At 46.2% G+C, this 25,844-nt stretch overlaps 1 protein-coding gene across 1 annotated transcript in view; it reads right to left on the bottom strand.

Annotated features, from left to right (window-relative positions):
- Window positions 1-25,844, bottom strand: part of LOC119403681 (dnaJ homolog subfamily B member 14) — a 59,242-nt gene that overhangs the window by 25,720 nt on the left and 7,678 nt on the right. The window contains exons 3-4 of the mRNA XM_037670593.2: window positions 16,119-16,393; window positions 6,583-6,636 (exon numbers count right to left, since the gene is read on the bottom strand). Of these exons, the coding sequence (XP_037526521.1) occupies window positions 6,583-6,636; window positions 16,119-16,393 (329 nt within the window). The remainder of the gene's footprint in view (window positions 1-6,582; window positions 6,637-16,118; window positions 16,394-25,844) is intronic.

The raw sequence follows: 25,844 nt of genomic DNA, 5'->3' as shown, positions 1-25,844 counted from the left end.
GCGTCTCTGTTTTCGAGCAGAAATTCGCGCGGACACAATTTTTCTGAGCCCCTCAAGGTGCTCAGCAGCTCGCATGCTGTCTGCAGAGCCAAAACAAAATTCTTTAAGGACGACGAGGGCCTCCGCGGCTTCCTTCACAGTACGAGGGGGCCTGTGTGGCTCATAGTGTGGCTGCTGCTCTTCAGGCTCTTCGTTCTCGGATTCGTCGTCATGCATCACTTCCTTGACGATTTGCTCACCAGTCAGAGAGCCGGCAGTCGCAACGCCATCAATGCCGATATAATCGTCGAGTGTCACTGCATCAGGCATAACACTTCTGAAATCCTGCCCGTCATCGGCACCGTCGTTCGGCGACACTTCGGCCAGTGCGGCATCGCTGGAGTCGGGTACAACAAAGCCACTGTGGCTGAAACAGTTGGCAATGGCGTGCGCAGGCGTGCTTTGCCACACATACGCGAAGAATGCTAACTGCGCTCAGGAGACTTGCGTCGTATTGTTTGCCGACGTCATGGCACAGGAGCTACTTCTTGCCGGGAGAGCCCATTTTTCAGGGCACGCAAAATTTCTACTTTGGTGGTGAAGTCCTTGGCCTCGTACTTGGGCCGCTTCGCCGGCGTTGCCATCGGCGGAGAGTGCGTTCACACGAGAAGTCAGCACAAAAGCACCAGCAACGATCAAGCTAAAGGAGCCATACTGAATTGTTCCTCGATAAAACGGCGTTCAACAATGCAGGCGTTCAACCAGTCTCAAGTCAAGCCAAGCCGATAATTGATGTCCATGGCGATGCTGCGTTTGAGCTTCACTTTTGTTCCGAATGGTTCTTTTTTCGTTTTCGAGCCTCGCCAGCGGCCCGAAAGTCGCCGAATTATCCGATTTGCGGTCAAATCTGTCCGAAATAACGAGCGCCCAGTCTCATAGAGTGATGCATATATTTACAGGGACCAGATGACGTGTCCGAATTAACCGATTTTCCGAATTAACGAGAGTCGAATTAACGAGCTTTTACTGTACTGCCTTTACTGCGGACCTAACTCAGGCGATCTTGAAGTACAGCGAGACGAGCCACCACCGCCTACCACCCGCAGACCAATGGCCTCATCGAGCGTCTAAATAAGACCATCGCCGACATGCTCGCCATGTACGTTGACGTTGAGCACAAGACGTCGGACGCCGTCCTTCCGTATGTGACCTTCGCTTACAACACGGCCGTTCAAGAAACGACGCAGATGACGCCGTACAAGTTGGTCTCCGGAAGGAGCCCGGCGACGACACTCGACGCCATGCCACCCAACGTCACCGACGAAGAAAATGTCGACACCGCCGCTTACTTACAACGTGCCAAAGAAGCTCCACAGCTGGCCCGCCTGCGCATCAAGACCCAGCAGCACACCGACAGCCGTCGCTACAATCTTCGACGACGCTTCGTCGAGTACCAGCCCGGCGACCGTGTCTGGGTCTGGACGCCAATACAATGACGCGGACTGAGCGAGAAGCTTCTTCGACGATACTTCGGACCGTACAGGGTACTTCGACGTCTCGGCGCACTCAACTACGAGGTTGTCCCTGACGGCATCACGAACTCTCAGAGGCACAGAGCTCGACCCGAGGTCGTGCATGTGGTGCGCCTTAAACCGTACTATGCTCGTTAGCGCACCTGAGGACTCTAATGTTTGCTTTCTTTATTAGTTTTCTTTAGTATTGCATGTATTCATGTTCTGTTTTTAAGCATCAGGACGATGCTTTTTCAGAGGGGGGCATTGCCCCGAGTCTTATATTTCATGAGTTGAAGCTTCACCCACAAAGACTGTGGGCAACACGCTGCGCAGGCCTCGCCGTGATGTGTAGGAAGCTTCGCGATTGTTTTGGAACAATCTGTTAAGATTGCGTGCCGCACGAGAATGTTCCAGCTTTGTCGAGAGATAACGGCGCCAACAGCGACATCGCTGGAAAGTTCGATAGCGCCTGTATAAAAGCCGACGCGCTTGACTGCTTGTCAGTTGATCGACGGTCGACGCTCTGTCCGCCGCTATCAGCATATTGCTGTAGTTTGACTTTCAGTTTCCCGGCCGCAAGTTCGGCCAAATAAACAGTTTCATCTCGGACGTGGTGACTGCTGTCTTCGTCGACATCACGACCACGTGACAGTATGCTTCACCATGGCCCCTCTGAAAAAGCTTTTAGGGTTCCTCAAGGTCAGAAAATTTTAGAACTGCTGTTTTTTGTTACTATTTTCTGTTTCGAAGTGAGAATAGGCTGTTTTGCTGTTTCTTGGGAGGTTTATGGCCATGCCCATACAATCAGGAGGATTGGTCAGCAATAGGGAGTCTTCCGGCCAAATCTGGAGAGTTGGCCAGCTACGCATAAACCACCGCAACCCATTAATTTAGTGCGTATCAGCATTTGATGTGCATCAACATGCTGCAATGCCCCAAGTTAATGAGCTCAACTAAAGTACGGTAAAAGACACGAAAGTAAGGTACAAGGGGTCAAACGTTCCCAGGCCATTATCCCATGTAATCCTATAGCAACGTGACCTGCACTGAAAGCGTCTAGCCTACAGTAAATGAAAAAGAGGTGCAAGCTGGTGCTGGTGGGAAGTGACACGGGTCTCATTGCATCTATGTGTTTATAGCACTGCTGTACGTACACTGCGTGAAAGGGGGAAGCCAGAAGTGCTTGTCTTATACAGCTTTGTATATTAGTGCAATCAATCACTGCAAATATTTCATGGCCTGCCCCAATTACCCCAAATGATAGTTTTGTCCACATGAAACTGCCACACCATGGCACCATTGCCAGCATTCTCAACAGCCACAACAGCTCTGCACTTGCTGCTACCACAGTGCTGTCATCATGCAGCTAGGCAACAAGAAAGTGGATGATGAGTGGCACGGTAAGTGGCATGGTGCAGCACATGTAGGCCTTAGCAAATGTTCTGGCAGAATGGCCAAAAGTTTTTGTGGCTTCAATTTTTCACTTCCATCGCAGCACCTGACAACAATGATGACAGGTGCCTGCTGCTCTGCACCACTTCTCAGAACTGAAACCATGAGGTGTGGAATAATGTGCAAAGTTTTGGTGCCCCAATAGAATAAGAGAGGGAAATATTGTAGAAAATATTCTATTATTTTGAAAAAATAAACACCTACTACATGTGCAGGTTTCCATGGTGCTTCCAATCATTATGTCATACACTGTGTACAATGACGACCTACCTATGTCTCTGCACTGTGAAGAACAAGCCCATGTGGGTTCCAAAACGTAAATTATTTCATTTAGTTTGTGACAAGAAGCCTTTGTATTTTTTTTAATATGCTGACTAAAAGATTTCTCAGAACTCATCACTGTATATAATAAGCAAACTACCTCACCCTCCACCTCAGTGCAAAATTTTCACTTCTCTGCATACTTTTCGGGAAATGCAGGTTTGTTGAAGCCTCGTGTCATGAAGACTTTTCTTGTACATATTTTATAGTAAGTTTACACTCCACTCATCATAACAGAGGCTACATTCTCTATTGATTTTTGGTGATACAGTAAACCGTCATTATAACAGTCACGCCTGACACGATATAAGGTTCATTCCCCGCCAAACATCCCAAACATGGCGCTCGACCCTCTCCAACTGTATTGTAAAAAAATGTGGATGTTCATATCAGTGCACTATTGGCTCTCGAAAAGTATTTTATGGAAAAAAAATTTTTTTTTGTCTATTACAGTCATTTGAATTTTGCCGCAGTGGGTGAAGTCCAGGTTGCGAAAAAATACTCTAAAAAAATACAATACTTCATGGAACGCGTTAAATATCTGCTATTTGCTTGAAAAGAAACGGCACTATCTTATTATCAGCCACTGATGACTACTACTATGTCTCACGATGTGCTTTTTACTGAAGCAATGCTGCAATTCTGCGCCCATTTTGATTATTTTTTAAAACTTCTACGAATATTACAGACACAATAGGACTATATCACATGGCTGGATAGTTGGCAGCAAGCGCGTCAAAAAAGTATTGAATTAGATCACCGAGTAGTTTCGAAGCGGAAGGGGCGCAAACACTGAAAAATGTGTGAAATGCCCCATGTTCAGGCACATGTAGAGTGGTGATGCGGTTAAAGTAAAATTGCCCGCTTGGTGTCATTTGGAAGAGTAAACAAAGGAGATTTATTTGTGAAAGTTTAATCGGAGTGATTTTTGTTTTAGGAGAGAAACAAAAATTTATGTTGAGCGTTCATGGGGTGCCTGGGCGCGGGCCTATAAGTCCGCTTCACTGCGCCGCCACACTTCCTTGGGGCAGCGGAAATATGCGGCGCCCACGCGAGTGGCAAGATCGTGTGCTGCTGTGAGTTTTCACGTTACTGAAAACTTGCAAACAGTGTATATGGCTGGCAGAGGGCACTAAAGGCTGCCGGTGAGTAGTCGGAGCTGAGCACTATTTCATTGCCACGTCACTACATGCGCACGTACGACAGACTCAGAATTTGGGTTGTGTTTTCGATCTCCTGCGGAGGCCGCTGTTCTTACTTCCGTTGCCGACGTATGGTTTTCGCCACTTGAAATGCCTGTGTTGCTGAGTAGGAGGTGAGCTTGGGATTAACAGTGGTCAGTGATGATGGCACGAAATGGTGAAACGTGCGCGTACTTTTGAGGGAGATTGCAGACTGAAACCTTGCTGAGAGCTCAACTTTGTTTTCTTCAACCCTTCTCTCTGGCACCCAGAGCACAAATATACCTCTGATATTTTTTTCTGACCACATAAGAAGTTCATGGGGTGTAAGGATATGTCCCCTGTAGGGTCTCTGAAGACTTGCCCTGGCTGCCAGCCGCTTCACAGTGCCACCAGCCCCATCGCAAGCGCTCTTACCATGAGAGGTTGCGAAAAAGTTCCACTCTGCAGCTAAAATAAAGCCTTTTTGATGGTAGCACAAGTTTACAAAATTTTCTTGTTTGCACCGTCAGAAAAGTAGTGAACTTTTTTGACATCAGGAAGTTCATGCTTTAGGACTTTGAGTACTTCATCTTGAAATGTAGCCACTGCAGCTGTAGTGTGTTCGAGACAGTCCGAAATCACAACAAATGATTTTGCCCGAAGGGAGCCAGTTTCCTTGCAGCGATGGTACGCGACGAAGGGATGTAATGTGGCTTGCGTGTTTACCCAGTGGGAGCATCTTGCACAAGGAAACTATAATTCTCTGCGAAGTCCAAAATAAGAATCAACTCATCGCCCTTGAGATTCGTTTTCAGCTCCCTTAAATATTTTGCTTGCTGCTTGCTCACGAAGTGGTGCAACTTTAGCTCTTGTAACATGTCAACAAACTTCTTAGAAAATTCGGCTGGAGTTAAGATAATTGTTTCAAACTTGCAGCGGACACCACTGATCCATTGCTGGACATGAAGGTAATTAGTCTTATTGGTATCGAGAGATAATGCGTTGTCCAGCGTGCTTCTGAGTGCGTCGCTGCTTGGGCACACAAGACAGCAGCCGCACACACAGTCTTCATTTTCTGTCTCTCATACAATTGTGGATAACAATTCTTCTGTTGTTTGTGAGAAGCCCGCGGCATTGAGCATCAGCTTGAAGTTCTGGTGCGCCAGCTTAGTAATCCCCTTATGATTATTAAGCGAAAGTGATAAACATCTAAAAAGGCGAAGCCGCCTTAAAGGGACACTAAAGAGCAAAACGATTTTTCTCGCATTAGTAAAGTAGTCTTCCACGATACCAAAAACACCACGCTTGCTCCGAGAAGACGCTTAATAAGCGAGAAAACGTGCAAAAAGAAAATACAGGTGGTGACGCCACCTTGGAATTCCCGCACTATTTGCTGTGACGTCACATATTTTTGACGGCGCCCGCTTAGGCCTACGTAGTTCCTAATCGGTTAAATCGAAGTACATTGTCCTCTGAGGGGGCCAGAGACTTGACATAACGAGTTTGTGGAAATTTCGTCGAGCCAGTGGCACCAAAATACGTTAAATGCTCTTTGAAATGTTTTACGTCACGAATTACAAAGTTCGGCGCGAAATTTAAAAATGAAACTTTGAACTTGGTTTTCTCCTCTAATAATAAACCTATGGTGGTGAAATAAACTACACAAGAGTTCTCCGAGCCCACTTCATCAATCTAAACCAATTCATTGCTTCTCTTTAGTGTCCCTTTAGGGCGGGTTTGTCCTTTTTCACCCCCACTTCAACCGTGGCCCCACTAACAACCGTGCCTTACACTGTCACTCTTGCAAGAGCATGATTATACATAATGACTGTACTGTATTGGGCAGCGATACTAGAATGACGACTTCAGAAAATAGGGAAAAAAATGCACTACAGTTTCAACTACCTAATGTTGGCTGGATGTAGGTGGAAAAAAAGGGATGCTTTTGTACACTTGCCTTCTTTCCTGAACTGGACAGAGCAATTCATATCACCTTATATTAGTAGCCACACTTTTTTTTTCTTTACCGAAGTCCACCAACTACCTTTAGGATCATGCCTGCCTTACAATCGAAGAGATAACACAAGCTGTGCAAATACTTATAATCATTATGAGACATATACATGAAAAAAAAAAAAAGTAATAACACTCACTTGAAAAGGCATTTCCAAAGAACATGTTGAAAAGCTCCTCCGGAGATATGTCTCCTGGTAAGAAAATAAATATGCAATGTAGTTAGCACTGCAGCAGAAGAAGAGGTCCATAAAGAGTGGCTTTTACACACACACACATACACACGTACACACACACACACACACGTACCTCCAACCTCAAATACAAATTTTGGAGTCAATATCTTAATGAGGCCAATGTGCGTATAAAACTGGCCTGCTAGCATAGTGGTACTTGCCAACCCCAAACATGCCTTCTCTATACTTTGCGCCCACCAAGCACTCCCTTGGCAACCGTCATCACTTCCTCTCACCCATAGTAGTATTATTCTGCATTCCATTAAGACGCAGTGCCACCTACACAGGACCAAGTGTTCTGTGGGGCTACTGCCTTGCACACTGCGGTGTGATGCCACCTACGTAGACCAAGTGTTCTGTGGGGCTACTGCCTCGCACACTGCGGCGTGGCATAGGCAATTGTGAATTGCGATATTTACATGCTACCAAGACTGTTTATTTATAGTTGTGCTTGTTAGTGTTTTGGCCACATTATCAGCTAGAGCACAGCTTTGTAGACCTACAATAGCCAAAGGTGTACTGCTTCATGCCACACTGCCAGTCAGATTAAAAACAAATGATTCCTGATGATTCAGTTGATGATCTTCCTGTACACGAGACAGCATAACAACAGTAGATAGAAGCTGTGCAAAGAGAAGACTGTGTGCCCAATACAACATCCAAGTACTAAGCATGCAGCAAGTAATCTTCAGCGGGACAGACTTCACAGAGGGAAAATCCCCCAACTTGAAGGAGCGTATTTTCCTTTCAGTATTTCCTTACTGCCCATCATACCTGAGGTCACAATTGTTGAGGCATCAAGAAGTGTTCACCAACACAATGTGAAGGTAAAGAAATATACTTCAGTAGGGGCAGAATGTTGGGAGTTGGTCTCGCGTTTCAACAAGGTCAAAGTAGCACAGATGAACACTGACACAAAGCTGAGGCAGGCAAAGACTACCTCATCTTTGTGTCCATCTTCATTTGTGCTAATCTGACTTAGCAAAGCGTTTACCAAAGAGAGAAAGAAAGAGGTACCAAAAAACCACTGACGACAAAAGGTCAACTTTAGATGGCATCGCCGAGGATCCACAAACACTAAACTGTAGTATCGAAACTTTGGTGGATTACCGGCAGCAAACAACACAAGTGATATCCATGAAATATTTCTTTTTTTTTTTTTCAGGAGCCACTATTACAAAAATTTGTTAAATCATAATGAGTGATATCCCCAACTTCTGAAAATGAATTCAGTTTGCATCCTTTAGCTTCCACTGTAAAAAGGCCTCTGAAGCATTATAAGTTTGCACATGTGCTGTCATTTAAATGAGCACTGTACAATAATTGCTGGTTTGAAATACATTACTACATTCAGGCCACATAGAAATCACATTACATCGCCAATTCTCAAATAAGCATGAGGTCATTTGTGTGGTTATGAGCTGTCATAGGTATCGTTCAGACTAAGTTCACAGTAAACACCTTTAGAATATGCACGCCTAATGCTGCTTTGGATGGAAAGACTCGAGAACTGCAGCACAACTACAAAATAAGCATACAGTGCTGCCACAGTTACAGCCTTGGCACACCTTCAGCAGCTGTCTAATCTTCAACACCACATGTGATTGTTGCACCCAGAGAAATGGACAGTGGAGCTGCGCAACTCCACCAACAGCACTCTCCTGTTGTCCCGACATCATGACGGGCCCAGTAAGTATATAGGAGGCTATGTCCCAAAAGAAAAACAGTATCCAAGAAAAAAAAAAAGCTGTCGCATAAAAGAAAAAGCAGCCACTAATGTATGGATGTTTAAGGATAAAGCAACAACTTATTGAATAGAAAAACAAAATGTGAACAGCTACAGAAAAGTCATAGTTTTAACAGAAACTAAAAATTTTCAGATAAACCAAAAGCGCATTTACTGATTAGACCAAAAACAGAAATACACTTAGTGTCTCAACATACCTTTACAGTCAACATCTGACTTTACAGACTTCCCAAGGAAAGTGCAATCAAACGAATACTTGCCTTTTTGCTGCCCTCAAGGGCTCAAAAATCACGACAGCAACATCCAAAATAGCACCAAAGGCCTAGAAGTACACTTATGTGTCTCAATGCTTTTAGTGTGACAGGAGATGGCAGGCACATGTGCGTATAGCTAAAGGCCAACTCCGGCGATTTTTCGAGGTCAATGGATCTCAATGAAATTCGCTGGTTAAGTACTTTTGCATGTTTCAATCATTTATGCCAAATTACAGGCTTGAGAGGTACGCAGATTGTTTACCAATGAATTTTATTGATCCCCTTGAATCGCCCACCTGGCTTCCCACAATTATTGGCCACATTCTGTGTGTGATGTTACGAGGGTGGTCTAAAAAGTTCTCGGCCTCAATAAGAACCACGCGAACGAGAACTTGTAGCACTTATGTGCACGTTCATACAAGTCTCTGCAATCTCAGATGAAACGCCATCTAGTGCCGATTAGCAGTTTGGCTTTGACACTCGATCACAGTGGGTGTAGTGTGAAGCACCGGAAGGCATGGAGAAGCTTGAGTACCATGCAGTGATAAAGTTCTTTGTAAAAGAAGGTTTATCTCCGAATGAAATTCACCAAAGGTTTGTTAAAGTTTACAAGCAAGATTCACCTTCATACTCAACAGTCAAGAAATGGGCTGCTGAGTTTAAGCGGGGGAGAGAGAGCATTGAAGATGACCCTCGCGAAGGGCGCCCAAAAAAGTGCAACAACTCCTGAATTGATTGACTGTGTGCACGATATGGTTTTGGAAGACAGGAGAGTGAAGTTGCGTGAAATTTTCGAGGCTGTTGGCATCTCAGTGGAACGTGTATGTCACATTTTGCATAACGAACTACACATGAACAAGCTCTGTGCAAGATGGGTGCCGCGCATCCTTACTCCTGAGGAAAAACGCAACTGCATGACGATGTCACAGCGTGCTTTGGAGCTGTATAACAAAAATCCAGCGGACTTTTTGCGCAGATTTATAACAATCGATGAAACTTGGATTCACCATTACACACCGGAATTGAAATAACAATCAAAGCAGTGGACTGAAGCCGGGTCTTCTGCACCAAAGAAAGCCAAGTCAGTTTTCTCCGCAGGAAAGGTGATGGCCTCTGTTTTTTGGGACGCTAAAGGCATTCTGCTTGTGGATTATCTTGAAAAGGCTAAAACCATAATTGGGGAGTATTATTCTGACCTTTTGACTCAATTGAATCAGAAAATTCGTGAGGAAAGACCAGGTTTGCAGAAGAAGAAAATCGTCTTTCATCAGGACAATGCACCGGTGCACAAAGGACATCTTGCAATGGCTAAATTTCACTATTTGAAGTACGAATTGTTGGAGCACCCACCCTATTCTCCTGACTTGGCCCCGTCGGACTACCACCTGTTCCCAAAACTCAAAATCTTTCTTGGTGGGCAACGTTTCTCATCAAATGAAGAACCGATTGCTGCTGTGGATGAGTACTTTTCAGGACTTCCACAAAGTCATTTTAAGGACGGAATCCTGGCTCTGGAATATCGATGGACAAAGTGTGTAGAGTTGAGAGGAGACTATGTTGAAAAATAAAAATAATTTTGAAGGTCCAAAACGCTTTTTTCTACATCAGGCCGAGAACTTTTCAGACCACCCTCGTATATAGGGCAAAGCGATGGAAGTGGCACAACCGATGTGCCACTACAGCGTGTGCTCATCTGCTGTTGATCGCGTGTTTGGCCAGCACTTCTTTGGTTGGGCATGCGATTTTCAGTTCCATGTGGGTGGGTGTGTGATGGGTGGCAAGTGGTGTTGCATTATGGGCTTAACAGTCACTAAACACTCGCAGCTAACGTTTACCCTTCGTGTTGATAGTAGAGTGTTTTAGCTAGCAATGCCGGCTTACCCCACAGAAAGTATGGTAATACCGTGCCGGTTGAAGAGTGCACATGCACAAACTTTACCATACTGAAACACTTTCCATAACGTATATTGGGTCCACCATGACCGGGTCTATACATATACATTAAGCTGCACATCATGAGAAAGGTGGCTCGTACTTGGCTTATATTAAATTTCATCGATCCTCTCGATGTCATGTCAAACACAGCAATCCACATACTCTTGCACTCTTCCTATAACAACATCAAGTTTTAGTTTGTCCGCAAACTTTGTAGCGTTTTCCTCAATCGAGGCAGCCACAAACTAGTGCGGCCTGGACAGGTGGTGCCATCTGGTGGCGTTTGCACAAACAGGCAATCACATAAAGTAAATAAGTGTGTTCTACTTCATCGAAGAAGAATGACGATTCTAGCTGGCCTCCAAATGCATTTGAATCGCAGCTGTCATTGTCCGATAGCTCTGAGGAGTTTGTGCATGTGGCACAGTCATCACAGACATGGTACAGCTGGTGCGGCATGGTCACCTTTCCACTGATTGTCTACTCTTTGTGGGTTTCGCAGCTTTCATACTCTGCACTGGCGAGACCGGCATGCTTTGCACGATTTTCAGTTTTACTAGCTTATATGTAATGCAAAGACAGCACTGCTCGGCTGTGTTTCGATTTCGGTGTTGCACATTCTTGCTTATTTAAAATTATTTTCTAATTTGCTGAGTACTACCGGGTACATGACAGGAGCGTCTGGGAACATAGAAGCACCATTACATTAACATGGGCAAAAAATTGCTCCACGTCTGCTGTAACTCCTTTCAATTTTATACCCGTGCCACATGGGCAAAGAAAATGACATTCGGTAGTGAAGGCATTCAGTTCCCAAATGACATTTTGTTTTGGCGGAGCTGCTACACGTCCCAACTGAATGACATTTGACTTGATGTCGATCGCAGCATCTTCTGTAGTGAGCAATTGTTGAGTAGTAATAAAAAAATAAACATGCATTTACAAGCTTAATATACCTCCGAGAATAATTAAATGTAGAAATAAGCATATGACGTTGCCGTAAGCTTTAGTTTGTTGCTTTGTTTCACGACGTTGCAGCCGACCGTAGCAACCTAAGACAACTCTAGTCAGATCCACAGCGTAAAAAGAAAATGGCGCCTGTCGCAACCAAAATACAGCGTTTGAAGCGCTTGTTTAAGTGTTTAGCGTAAATAAAAGACGTGAAAACTTTATTTTCAGCTGAATAGGATGTCGTTTTATATAATTTAGGTATGTCGCACTTCGTCCGCTGTGCCGTCAAGAGTATGCATTTCTCAGTCGAATGAGTTCTGGCGATGGCATTAGGTGACGAATGGCATTTGGGTGAATGCCATTTCGTTCGTCCGTGTGGCACCGCGCGAATGGCATTAAATCTGAAGGCATTAGGAGGTAAATGCAATTTTCTGTGCCGGTGTGGCACGAGTATAAAGTATGCTTCACCGCAAAATGTGTACGCTCGACTGCATGGCACCTATGTATCACTGGGAAGCTGAATTATGGAAGTCTCTAAAGCTACAAGCAAAGCACCGTGCATGAGTGCTGGTTCAAAGCTGTAAGATAGTCAACATGCAAGCACCAGTGGCTACGATTAATGTCGTTTCAAGCCTGTAATCCCAAGCAAAGTACCAATAAAGATGTGCCTTTCATGACCATGGGCGCAATCTTGTACACCAGGGGCCTCAAACACACAGCCCGCGGACCTTTCGCTAGCAGACCGAGGCTTCACAAGGAATAAAATTTTGTGACTTTGCTAAATGGTATTCGCATTATTTTCTCGCCTACTGCGGTTAATAACGCTTTGTTCAGGTAAGCTACAGCAACGAGACTGGTCTCAAGCATTTTTTTTTCCAGAACCTATGCAGTCACTATTTGTTGAAACGTCACCGTAAAACAAGATCGCCATTTCAGAATTGTAGTCGCTCTGGAGATCAGTGCAGTATTAATATCTTTATTGAAACCTGACGTCAAATCCCCTTCAGATATGACCCATATACGAGATACAGGAAAGGCATTCTTTTAAAGGGGTCATGAACCACTTTTCCAAGTAATGATCTAATGGCCTCAGTATCGGAGTGTACTGCCTCCCGAATCGATTTCCGCAAAAATTTCTCGAATCCGTAAAGAATCAGCGGAGTTACGGGGGTTTGGCGCACGCTCCCAGCGCTTTCTCTCTTTTCTCGTGCCGACGAGCGCACTGGAAGCTAGACAGGGAGGGATGGCATGGGGGAAAGAAGTTACGCCAGCGCGCGTCATGAAACGCGATCGCTCTCCCGCTGTGATTCGCTTGCGCGAGTGCGGCTACCGTGTACTGAGGAGTGCGGCGCCGGCAAGTGGCGGCACCCCGCGGCAAGAAGCGCATCTGATCCGAACGCCGCTCTCGATTTACGTCGGCTATCGGCCAATAAGCATGCTATGTCTCTTGCGACGTACAGCGGACAGACGCCCCGCCCACCGACGAGAGTGAGAACCGGCCTCTGTTTGAAAAGAGGGTGCCTGGGGAAACGGCAACTTCGCGCTCCGCTTGTGGCCATTACGCGGCGCGCACGACTGTAATATTTGGCAGAGCAGTTCATAGCCGTGTCAGCTTTCCGCAGGATATGTTTTTTCAATCAGCCCAAGGGGTGCTTCATGACCCCTTTAAATGGGAATGTTAGGCGACATCTAGTTCAAATCCCTGCCACTCTGACTTTTATCACTGTTCCGGCCCTTGTTGGACTAAATTTCTTGAGTGTGGCCTGCTATCTGGAATGAGTTTGAGACCCCTGTTGTACACGTTCTGTACGAAATGAAACTACACGAGAGGACAAGAGGGAGCAAATATCTCGTCGCACAGGATTGGTCGAGGCTCATATCAGGGTCAGACGTGAAAATAGCAACTGAAAAGGTGGTGCTGTCAATCATTTTGTCGTCTGGTAGGCAAAGAATGGGCACAGAATGGACGGAGACACCATTCGGCCCGATAGAATGAATACAGAACAGTCTCCGGACAACTTGGATTGGATCGAAACGCAAGCGCTTGGGCCGGAGGATCGAATTAGCCTGGCTTTGTGCTTGGCTTAACAATCCTGCGCTGATAGTTTGTGAAAATGGCAACCAGCCCCCCACCACCGAATGTCTTATGAAATTGCGACACCACCTAGTGCGCAATCAAGACATTAACTCAAATAAATGGTTAAAGTCATCACACTCTTCAATTTAAAGCTTTGAAAAACAATGCCTGCCAATACAGTTAAACCTGGATATAACAAAATTGACAAATTCCAAAAAAATTCATTACAAACAGGTTTTAATTATATGCAGTTTCAGCACGAAAATTCGGAAAAGAAATGCACAAATAGAACAAAAGGGGAACTGAAGGTAGAGCTCACCCAAAATATTTATTTAGTGGCAAAAAACTGCGTTATTTTGCTCTGTTGCTTGTTTGTGAGGGATGGCAATACTGGACGTTCGTAGGACATCAATACAACACTGCTCCATCATCGTCTAACCGTGGCCTCTCAGAATGTTTCCGGCAACATGACTGCGCGTTGCCGGAGCTAATCGCAGAGGCCACGGTCTAGCGAACCCGCGGCCTGGCCCAAAAGGCAAAGCACCTGATGAGTCGACCTCTGAAGATCCGCTGTCGTCTCGAACAGTTTTCACCAGCGCCTAACCTGACATCTCCTCAGTAGTGACGGTGCAGTTCTCCGGAGAAAAAAAGAAAAAAAAAGGGGAAAAAAAAACACACAAAAAGCTGCACGTCGTCAGAGGCAGCTCTATGCGCGCATGGGGTCGAAAACGAAGAGCGAACGACACGGATACCACGGAATATTCGGAAAAGCACTCTTCATATGCGGCGCAAACTCGAAGCGTAATGACACGGAACAAAGATTTTTTTTCCCCTTTTTAGTGCCTTCACCTGGTGAGACCATGGCCTCCGAGATTGTGCGCCGGCAGGTTTTGAAAAACCATCCAGCGTACAATTTCGGAGGCCATGCAGAGACTCCTGCAACAACCGAAGAGTGGCGCTGCTGCCAATGCAAAGTTTTTTGTTTTCTTTTTTAAAGAAAGCCGGCGTGGTGGCACCCACGAGTGGCTGGATGAGTTTTGAAGGAAGGGGGGAGAAGCACACGCCTGCGCATGCGCCTGCGGCGGCAAGAATGCAGACTCAAAAAGTGCAGGGCCACCCACCCACCCACCTCACACACACCCACACGCACAAACGAGTGCTCGCTCTCGCCTCGCAGTCGCCGGGGCTTGGAGCGCATCAAGCGCGATGCCGCTGTTTTGCGCTCCGTCGGCGGCGGGGCAACCGCAGAAGATGCATGCGGCTCCTGCTCGTGCCGAAATGACAAAATTTGGGGCAAAATCTCTAGGTTGTCGGCGGCGAAAATTCGTTATATCAAGGGTGTCTCGTGCTGCCACTCTGTTACATAGAGGTCGCAAATACATATGCTTCCATGGAGTAACGGCGGGGAACATAAAAACTTCGTAACATCGAGGAATTCGTGGAGGTTCGTTATAGGCAGGTTCAACTGTATTGATGTTCAGTTATAATAATTCTACATTTCCCCATGTGTTAAAAAGATCTGTCAATTCCCTCAGCTCACCTACTGGCTATTTGCTCCCTCTCATTCACCCGTGACTTCACGTTCTGTCACAGAACGTGTACAAGATTGCACCCCATGCGCACGCTCTAAAGTAGACTTTTATTAACAGAATATACAGGGACCCAGGACAGGTGGTGCGCAATTGCGCACCACCTATCCTGTGTCCCTGTATAGTGCTATCGTCCTCGTCTCGTCATCTGCAGCGCAACAAAGAAACCGCGAACGACCACCAACTAGTCCAATTCATCGCTCTGTTATACATCCCCCCGCTTTCAAAATGCCCCCAAAAGGCACAAGAAATATATTGTATTTTAAAAAAACTACACATTATAGAAGAAAAACAACTGCATATTTCAGCACACAAATATAGATAATGTCACCGAGTTTCATCAAAATCGATCAAGAGAGAGAGAATTAAACTTTATTGAGGGACAGAAATAAAAAAATATTTTTAAGAGCAGTGTCCCCCCTTAAGCAGCAATTAAGAGATTTCTGTTTACTGAGAGTCTACTGTATTTCGTCAACAGTGAGATCCAGCCACATGGCAGTCAGTCTGGTACCAGCACATGGGCATCTGTTGAAAGATCTCTTCATTGGCCGCAATGTGTTGCATTGCATACCTTGCAATGCATCATGTGTCTGCCACACAGGCCAACACATCACATGCAGTAGAACAAATTAAAACAGCATAAAGCATTACCACAAGCTTAACACCATTCCATTCAGGGTGATGATTGTGGCATTGCATACTCCACTGCTGCTACATTTCAGCTGGACCCTAGCACTGCTTCCCCTTGCCTCACTGTTGCATTCTGGATGTGTCAGAATAAACTAATGTACAGCCAAATATTGCATCAGCTTGCTGATACTTCATAAACAACTGCTGTTCAGTGGTGCAGTGCAAGCTAAGTAGTTGTTGACAGCTGAGATGCCTACCTTCAAAGCCTCGGCTGTAGTCATAGCTGTCACCAGTGTAGCTCTGCTGCTGAGGCGGTCGATTGCCATTCATGTCGTACAGCTTCCGCTTTTCAGGGTCACTGAGCACGGCATAGGCATTTCCAATAGCCTTAAAGGCATCGCCTGCTCCAGGAGCCTTGTTCTTGTCGGGATGCACTTGTAGTGCCAGCTTACGATATTGCTTCTTGAGCAACTCGTCATCTGCATCTCGACTCACACAGAGCACCTCGTAGTAGTCTTTGCACAGCTTCGTTCTGAAAAAGTGCAACACCCAAGAAACTCGGAGAACAGGCCTACAAACTGGTACTGTCACACCCGCTAAACCTACTGCAGCAAGCAGTATAGCCCTTAGAAGTGAAAAGCATACTAGCAGAACATAGTGTGTTTACTAAACACCATGCACTCTCATGTTGAAACTTTTTCTTGAGGCATTAAAGAGAGGTTAAACTAAATAGGTACACACAAAAAACAAGTCGCTCATGTTAAAAAAATTCTAGGGTTTTATGCGCCAAAGCCAGAATCTTATTACGAGGCAGGCTGAATTAATTTAGACTACTTTAGTTTCTTAGCTGTAAGCTCAGTGCAAGGTACACAAGTGTTTTTGCATTACACCTCCAAAAGACAGTGGCTGCTGTGGCTGTAATCAAACCCGCAATCTCATGCCACACATAAAACTCATGTTCAAAGCACTCTCTAATCTATAATGCAACACTACTCCGAAAGGATCTTAGAATTTACAGGAACAAAAGTGATAATTACTAGGGATGGGCGAATATTCGAGCACTTCGAATATTTGAATGAATATTACAGTATTTGAATTCACTTTGACACAAATTTAAATTGTTCGAAATTTCGAAGCATTCAAAATGAACGAACATACCACATGTAAACCCCCGGAAAGGTGGTTTCACTGCAGTGTAGGTGCTATGCCCTGAAACCACCCTCCCAGGGGAAATCTGCACTGCCGCGAAGTCACACTTCATGGTGAAGTGTACATATTAGCACCTTCACCTGAACTGATTAATTTTTAAGTTGAAAACTGTGTTATACGGGCTTATATGCACCAAGTAGAGTACGTTTTAAAACGTAACGTATTGTACCACTTATAACTTGCACCCTACTGCTATTGAAACCTTGCTGCTATTCAAAGTTGTTTCCGCTTCACTTCGAATAAAAAAAGTTACATTCACACATGCCTATTGTGCACGTTAGTTGGGGAAAAAATGCTTATTTTTCTTTATGATATGTGATATATACTATTCGAACTATTCCATTCGAAATTATTCGACCAAATCGCTATTCGCTTCGAACTCACTTTGAACCTCAAAATGTACTATTTGCCCATTCCTAATAATTACAATTAAACTGGAGCAATGCAGCTCTAGCCAATTGAGATAAGTCTGTCAAACCTTAATATAATAAACACAGATATAAAGCAACAAATCTACAATGTTTCTTGCAGGTATCAGCATGCAGTGAGCATGCGCTCGTCGCAAATGTAAGATTCTAAAGGGGCCCTGCAACACTTCTCTGAGTAATCATCAAATGACTTCACTATAGGAGTTTATTGCCTCACAAATCAACTGCCGCAAAAATTTTTAGAAACCGTCAAGTACGAGCAGAGTTACAGCAATTTGTTACATGCTTCTTTCCTTTCGTACCAGCAAGCACACTGAAAGCGACTCTGGGGGGGATGACAAGGGGGCAAGAATCTTCGTCCATTCTTCAGTGCATGTCATGACCTCGAGCACTTTCTTTTTTGTTATTTCTTTGAACACTGCGCTTGCCTTAAGTGCGATAGCGAGCGTGCGCATGGGCACATCGCCGCATCCTGCGCCGGCCGCGGTAACTATGCAGCTCACAATGCTCAACTCAGCCAATGGCCATAGAATTTGGTTTTATAAGGTAGTCATTTTGGGTACAGTGGAACTTCAATTATACGTCCCCCGGTCCTGCGACGACCCGCGTTTTACGATGAATTGGCTTGGTCTCGGCAAAACCCCCATAGAAATAATGTGTTAAAAACCTCAATTGTACGACGCAATTTTACGCTGGCCCCGCCTCATACGACGCTTCGCTGGACTGTCCGAGAAAAAAAAAGACCTACGATGACGCGGGCTGGTACGCAAACACACTGCGGCCGGGCGAAAAAAGTCGGGAAACCGAGGAACCGAGTTCGTATCCGCGCTGCCACCACAGGGCCTCTTCAATTTTTCGACACGCGGTCGGCCATAGCTAGCCAGAGCCAATGTTGGCCGGAGCCAGCCGGAGCGCATTCGTTATGTCGCATTCTTCTTTCGTCTCTCTCTTCTTTTGGGTGGTTTTGTAGTGACCGTTGTGAGCAGATAACATGGCAGATAATTTCAAGCTCGCTTTCTAGTAAGCAATAACTTTCACTAGATTTCGTGTCGTTATACGGACGTGTTGAACGGCGATTGTTGAGCCAATGTTTGCGACAGCCGCGGGAACCGGAACTCGCCGCTGTCTAGCTACCAGAGGGCTGGGGCGTTTTAGCCGCTCGCGACTGGTCGAAGCTTGCAAATCGAATAGGCCTACTGCCGTGCTGCCATTGCTGCCATTCAGCCATTCCTTCACCTGTTTGCCTCATCGGTTGGTGGTGCTGCGCCGCAGCTGCTGTGTCCATGTGCAAAATTTTCTGTGTTCGGACATTGGTGTGCGAGGAAGCTTTCGAATTCTTGGTTGCGTGTGCTGCGTCTCGCAATGTCGCCGAACCGAAAACCACTGACGCTCTGAGAAAAGCTTCGCATAATCGAGGAGGCGGAGAAGCGGAACAGAGCAACAAAGGCCAGCATTGCCCGCGACCTGAACATTCCCGAGTCGTCGCTGAAAATGATCCTTGCGAAGAAGGACAGCATCCTACTAAATGCGGCAAAGTTCGGCCTGAACAGGAAGGCTGCGAAAGATGGCAAATATGCTGCCATGGAGAAGGCCCTCGTTGAGTGGTTGCGTCAGGCCCGCAGTTCAGGAATTGCCGTGGATGGCACAATTTTGAAGGAGAAGGCTGAGACAGTTGCATTGCCCTGCGGCATTGACGACTTTAAAGGGATACTGAACAAAAATTTGAAAAGCTACGAAAACACTTACATTCGACTTGGACGACACGACTGTTCCTGTACGCAGCGTTTATTTCACGTAATTTCGAGCAGTTGGCTGTATTTTTAGTGGATTGTGAGAGCGCGGCGGCTGCATGCCACTGCGCTTGTCGGCGGATGTGACGTCGAGTGCTCCAGCAAGAGGGGGGCAACCGGCACGCTCTCTCCTGCCCTGCCACTTCCCTTTCTCCACCTCTCCTCTCAAGAACCGAGGGTGGCTGGTGTGGCGCTGAGCCTTGTCCTCTTTTCCCCACATAGGAAACAAAATAGCGCTTATTCCTCAAAAACCGCTACAACTACCGAGCGTGTCGCGAGTGCGCAAAGATGCAAGGTGCGAGTGACAGTGGTTCCACGAGCGGTCATTGCGACTCCGAGTTCGACAGGCCTCCAAGACGGATGCGCCAAATACAACCATATGCGTGTGACCGTTCTGCTGTGTCAAGCCACAGCAAGGACGACGAGCCAGACGAGCCGCCGTAGCCCAACGTGGGTCGGCAGCCGGGACCAGCAATTTACACAGTAACTCATAGTCACTATCCTCGAAGTGTCCGGGGCACAAAAGGTCACGCTTTGAAGGCACCCACGTTGGCTGCGATGGGCGCGCAGCGCGAATCCATATCCTTCGAAGCTTCGGCTCTGTTGGAAAGGTATGACAGGGCACACCCTAGCGCAGAACAGCGTTGAGGCATTCTGCGTTGTGTCAGGTGCTTCACCGTTCACATTACGTAGCAGCACACAACACAGACGGCAAATTCGTAGACGTGGGCGCAAGCTCCGCTTGAGAAAACAAATATACGACCGAGAGCGCGGCAATGGCGTCGTCGGCTGCCGGTTGAGAACACGCACGGAGAACACCTTCCCGACCGTGAAAACACGTTTTGAGAGAGACGCGCGGCAGCGGGTGGCGGCTTGCGATGTCGATTGGTAAGCGATTTTGCTGCGAGCACGGTTGGCGAGTCACTATCCGCAGAGTTTCGAGTCACTTCCTCTCTAGTTCGCGGCGCGGCCGCTAGACGTGCCAATTCGCGAAAAATGCATTAAATTCATTATTTTCTGCTAGTCTCTGGGTGAAATGAAGGTTGTTTCCTCAAATTTCAGCACCCAATCTTTCAATTGAGTCATTTATCTCGGCGGCGAAAATTTTGTTCAGTATCCCTTTAAAGCCTGCAATGGCTGGTTGGATCGCTTTAAAAAACGCAGTGGAGTTGTGTACAGCCGCTGCTGTGGAGAGAGCGAGTCAGTCAGCTCCGACACTGTAGAAAAGTGGACTGCATTGCTGCCGGAATTGATACGGGAATACAAGCCGTCCGACGTGTTCAACGCGGACGAAACTGGATTATTTTATAATATGCAGCCAGAACAGACATTGGCATTCAAAGGAGAGAGCTGTCATGGGGGTAAGCGAAGCAAAGAGCGTCTTACCGTATTGCTTTGCGCTAATGAAGACGGCTCTGAAAAGCTTCCTGCCCTCGTGATTGGCAAGTTTGAGAAGTCGCGATGCTTCAAGAATTTGAAAAGGCTGCCGTGCCAGTACACGTTCAACCGGAAAGCCTGGATGGCGGCTGCTATGTTTCCTACATATCTGCAGCAGCTGGACTCCAAAATGGGGGCTAAGAACAGAAAGATTCTTCTTCTGCTTGACAATGCGCCATGCCATCCATCAGATATGTCGCATTTGAGAAATGTGAAAGTTGTATTTCTGCTCCCCAATTGCGCTGCAGCCACTTGACGCTGGCGTCATCAAGTGCATGAAACAGAAATATCGGAAGTTTCTGGTGCAGCGTCGGCTAGCGGGCATGGAACGCAAGCAGTTGGATAAGAAGCTTTCTGTGCTTGATGCAATGCACTACATTGCTAGTGCATGGGACGCAGTCATGCCAGAAACCATCGCCAACTCCTTCAGGCACTGCGGCTTTAATAGAAGTGGTGCTTGTTCTACCAGTGAAGCTGCAGTGCCTGTTGACGACGAACCAGAGTTCGGCAGCCTGGAGCTGCCTGGATCTTTCGCGGACTATGTTGGTGCCGACAATGACGTTGCAGTGTGCAGTGAAGTGTCGCTGGATGACATTATCGAAACTGTGCATCCCGACACTGCGGGAACTTCCGACGAGGAAGAGATGGACGACGCTGCAGAGGCTAGCGCGTCCGTTCCGACTTACGCGGACGTGTTGTGCTACGTCGACCACATTCGGCGGTTTGCTTGCGCACGCGACGAGATCAGCGACTTGCTGCCAGATGTTGCAGCTATCGAAAGAAAGCTGATGCGTCGTGGCTGTGCAAACTCTCAGAAGAAAATCACAGATTTTTTTTAAAAGGTGAGAAATAAAGGTTCGTTCACACCTCCGATAAAATGCGTGGTTGTCATTTTTTCAATTAATTTAATCTACGTTCCTCGGAGCAGCGTAGGTTTGTGCCGCAGATTTTCTTAGGCATTATGTGCCCGCTGTTGTGGGGCAACAATGACCGTCACTGCCTATATTCTCGGTTTTTCGATTATACGACGCCCGGATTATACGACGATTTTGCGCGGTCCCCTGAAAGTCGTATAATCGAAGTTCCACTGTATATGGCATCATTTGTCGAGAGGACAGCGAGCTATTTCTGGCTGATCTTTAAAATTAATTGCAAATTCTAGGCCCGTGTGCTGCGCTATAATGTTTGGCTCACATGTTCTCAGGAGCCTCTACTACCTATCGGCACCATTTTCTGACCATGCTCAAAAAGTGTTGCAGGGCCCCTTTAAAAAGGCTTTTTAATTGCGCCTGCAGCTTCGTTGTTACAAGGTTTAACTGTACTATTAAGTGCCAAAGAAAGTGTAGTCTAAATGAATGCTACAAGTCTGCTGTTCTTCAAACCATCACATTTCAGCAGGCAATAAATAAATAAAGTTTGACCAATACAATCAACATGGGCTCACTCAAACGCACACACACAAGCAGTGATGATGAAAAGCATAATGCATACTCCACATTAGGGCTTGTCACACTGTTTCAAACTGACTTGCTTATTGTGAAGTCAAGGCGCCATACAGTGTTTAGATTGTACACCACTAAGGACCATAACTGAAAGAAGTCTGGACTGAGCTGCACAACAAGCTGTTGAATGGCACATGTTATTTCAAAGACTAGTGTTGTGATTTCCGCCCTAGTTAAGTTGCAAAAACACAAGCATGGGATAACTATGCCTTCTGGGTATTTATATGCCAAAACCAGGATTTGATTAAGGGGCCCACTATAGTGGGGGACACCGGATTAATTTTGGCTACCTGGGGTTCTTTAATGTGTAGCTAAATCCAAGTACACAAGTTTTTTTGCAATTCACCCCAATCGAAATGCAGCAACCGTTGCCAAAAATGAAACCTGCGTCCTCAAACTTAGCAGTGCAACAACACTTTAGTTGCTAAGCTACCATAGTGGGTAGACTATGCCTTCCATGAAAATGGAATGAATGGAATGAAATATAAGTGCACAGAATTGTGGTGCAATAAAAAATAAAATACAAAGGTACCAATTATATTCACATGAAAGCAGATGACTTGTGACTAGCAGTTCACGAGAACACCAACAGTCATCAGTCTGTACACCTTACGAGGGCGGTCCGATAAGTACTTAGCCTCACCGCGAGAGGGCGACGCTATCCCATGAGACATATACCGACGTTGAGTACGTTCTCTTAGAGGGACACATGCGAAGGTGCAGTCGAATCGGGCTCGCGGTTTTGTTTTGGCCGCTTCAGGAAGCAGGTGAATTTCGTGTGTCCGTTAAAAATGGAAAAAGAGCAATATCGGTCAGTGATTCGATTCTTGTTTTTGGAAGGGAAATTGCGCAGCGAGATCAAAGAGCGACTGGATGCCGTCTACGGTGAGTCTTCTCCTTCGATGGCAACCGTCAAAAATTGGTTCAACGAGTTTAAACATGGTCGCACGTCGGTTTTTGATGAGCCTCGCCCAGGGGCCCCGCAAACGGCTACCACGGCTGATAACGTGGCAAAAATCCACGACCTCGTATTGGCAGACCGCCGACTGAAGGTGCGCGAGATAGCTGAGACAGTAGGCATCTCAAAAGACCGCGTGGGTCATATCCTTCATGAAACTTTGGGCATGAGAAAGCTGTCGGCGCGATGGGTGCCGCGTTTGCTCACTCCGGACAACAAGCGCGTCCGTGAGACCACTTCAGAGCAGTGTTTGAAGCTGTTTAAGCGTAATCCGAAGGAGTTCCTGCGTCGTTTTGTGACCGCCGACGAAACATGGATCCACTGGTACACACCAGAGACCAAAGAACAGTCGAAACAGTGGACTGCACCCGGAGAACCTGCTCCGAAGAAGGCGAAGACTGTCGCATCGGCCGGAAAGGTGATGGCCACCATTTTCTGGGATTCTCAAGGTGTGATCTTCGTCGACTACCTTGAGAAGGGCAAAACGGTGACAGGACCCTACTACGCCGAATTACTGGGCCGATTCGACGTCGAATTGCAGAAAAAAACGGCCACATTTGGTGAAGAAAAAGGTGCTCTTCCACCATGACAACGCGCCAGCTCACACCAGCGCCGTCGCCACGGCAAAGTTGGTCGAACTGGGCTACGAAGTGGTGCCCCATCCAGCGTATTCTCCAGATTTGGCTCCGAGTGATTTCTTCTTGTTTCCCAACCTGAAAAATTCACTCGCCGGACAAAAATTTGAGTCGAATGAAGAAGTTATCGCCGCTACAGAAGCCTACTTTGCAGCTCAGGAGAAAACGTATTTTTCTGACGGGATCAAAATGTTGGAGGATCGCTGGGTCAAGTGTATAGAGTTGAAAGGGGACTATGTTGAGAAATAAATCGACAGCATTCCAAAACTTTCGTTTTTTCTTTTGAAGGCCAAGTACTTATCGAACCGCCCTCGTATAAACTGGAGCACTGAACCTCGAAAAAGATGGTGTAACTATTATTGGTTCGGTGTAGTACACAACACACACCAAAAATCGAAATTCGTTTCAGTGTCTCTAACTACTAACCAGAAGCACAACACTGGAAATGCCATAAACAAAGGCCTCAATGCTCACCATGCATAGTGCGATCTGTAGAGCTGGCATTTGCATGTGGTCAGACTGGCAGGCTACAAGCAAATGCAACCGCTCACATGCGATACTGCCGGTTTTCTGGTAGAATAATGTTGATTTTAAAGGAACTTTTGATGCCTTCTTATGCATCAGATTTTGGCTATATCGAGTTATTTTCATCATGAATATAAGCAGCACACAAAAGGACAACTACGACTAAAGATTACCAACTGCTGTGTGTGTGTCGCTCTTTAAAGGGACCGACAACTGATTTTTCTCGACCCAGTATTTTACGGCGCGACAGGAAGCTCACCATTCGTAGCGTTTGTAGCTGCAGTGGTTTATCCGAAAAGCACGTAGTTATTTTATAAGCAGAATTTTTCGATATGAAAGGCTCCAAACACGCATGGAGGCTTGCTCCAGCAACACTGAGAATTGATAGCGATGCCGCTAGCCTTTGTGAAAGCTGTCGTTCTGCTTTCGCAGGAGTTACTGTAATTATGCTTAACCACCTTTATTTTGAGCTTTCCAACCATTTTTGAAAATAGCAAGCTGTTACAATGGCTTTATACACCTTCCCGGTATTTGTACAGCGTTGTGTGCGCCTGCGCCTGTGTCATGGATGGCTTGTCCCGGCGTCGTTACTCTCTCGATACACGAGCCAAGCCAAGTAATCGAAAACGTAACTGTGCATATGCACGGCCGCACCGAGTAGCAGCGTGCGTCATTTCTGAGACGAAGTGTAGGAAGCAACACTATGACGCTCCAAAATTTTAGCGACCTGGAAACTGCGTGCACGGTTGCATGAGCACACTGAAAAGTTGCTCAAGACGCGCTGACGAGCATGGGATCATTACGTCAAGCGAAGGCAGCGCCACTTTAATGCATACTACTAACGCAGGCCTATATGTACATTATTTATGAAGTAACACCTTTTAATATAAAGACACGAACAATATTTCAATACTAACAAAAAAATCGTCGACCGTGTACAGCAATCAACGGTCACATGGCCGTCTTCATCGGATCATTCACGTTCTTACCGCCGGAGGCGCCACAGGTCATTTTTCGCGACTTTCAATTAAGAAATAAAAATATAAATCCATCTCTCACGAAAAAAACAGGGCTGGTTTGAGTCAGTGCGACGGACAATCATTATAGTATCAGTGGAGTCAACTCATATCATATTCTGGGCAGTTGTCGGTCCCTTTAAAGGGGTACTGACACAAAATTTCACGGCCGAGATAGCCTGCTGGATTGATTCCCGTGTACGTGCGTGTACCATCTGCAAAATATCGACAGCGAATAAAGCTTGGGAGGTATTTTATATGAATTCTGAAGTTCGCGAGCGCAATCCAGCATTATAGGCCGCACCTGGGGCATTGACACCCTCGGAGGTGACCCGAGGTAACCCCCCACTTCCCCTACGTAACCGTTGCAGCCGGTACAAGTTATGATGATGTCGTAGCCGCCATTTCTGTTTTGACGCGCTTCCCGACGAATCGCTCCTCGCCAGCGGGTCAAACCTGAAGTGATTCGCCACATCGAAAATT

Source organism: Rhipicephalus sanguineus, chromosome 1 (genome assembly GCF_013339695.2).
Source record: "Rhipicephalus sanguineus isolate Rsan-2018 chromosome 1, BIME_Rsan_1.4, whole genome shotgun sequence".
Taxonomy (NCBI): Eukaryota; Metazoa; Arthropoda; class Arachnida; order Ixodida; family Ixodidae; genus Rhipicephalus; species Rhipicephalus sanguineus.
This window is presented reverse-complemented; position numbering and strand designations above follow the sequence as displayed.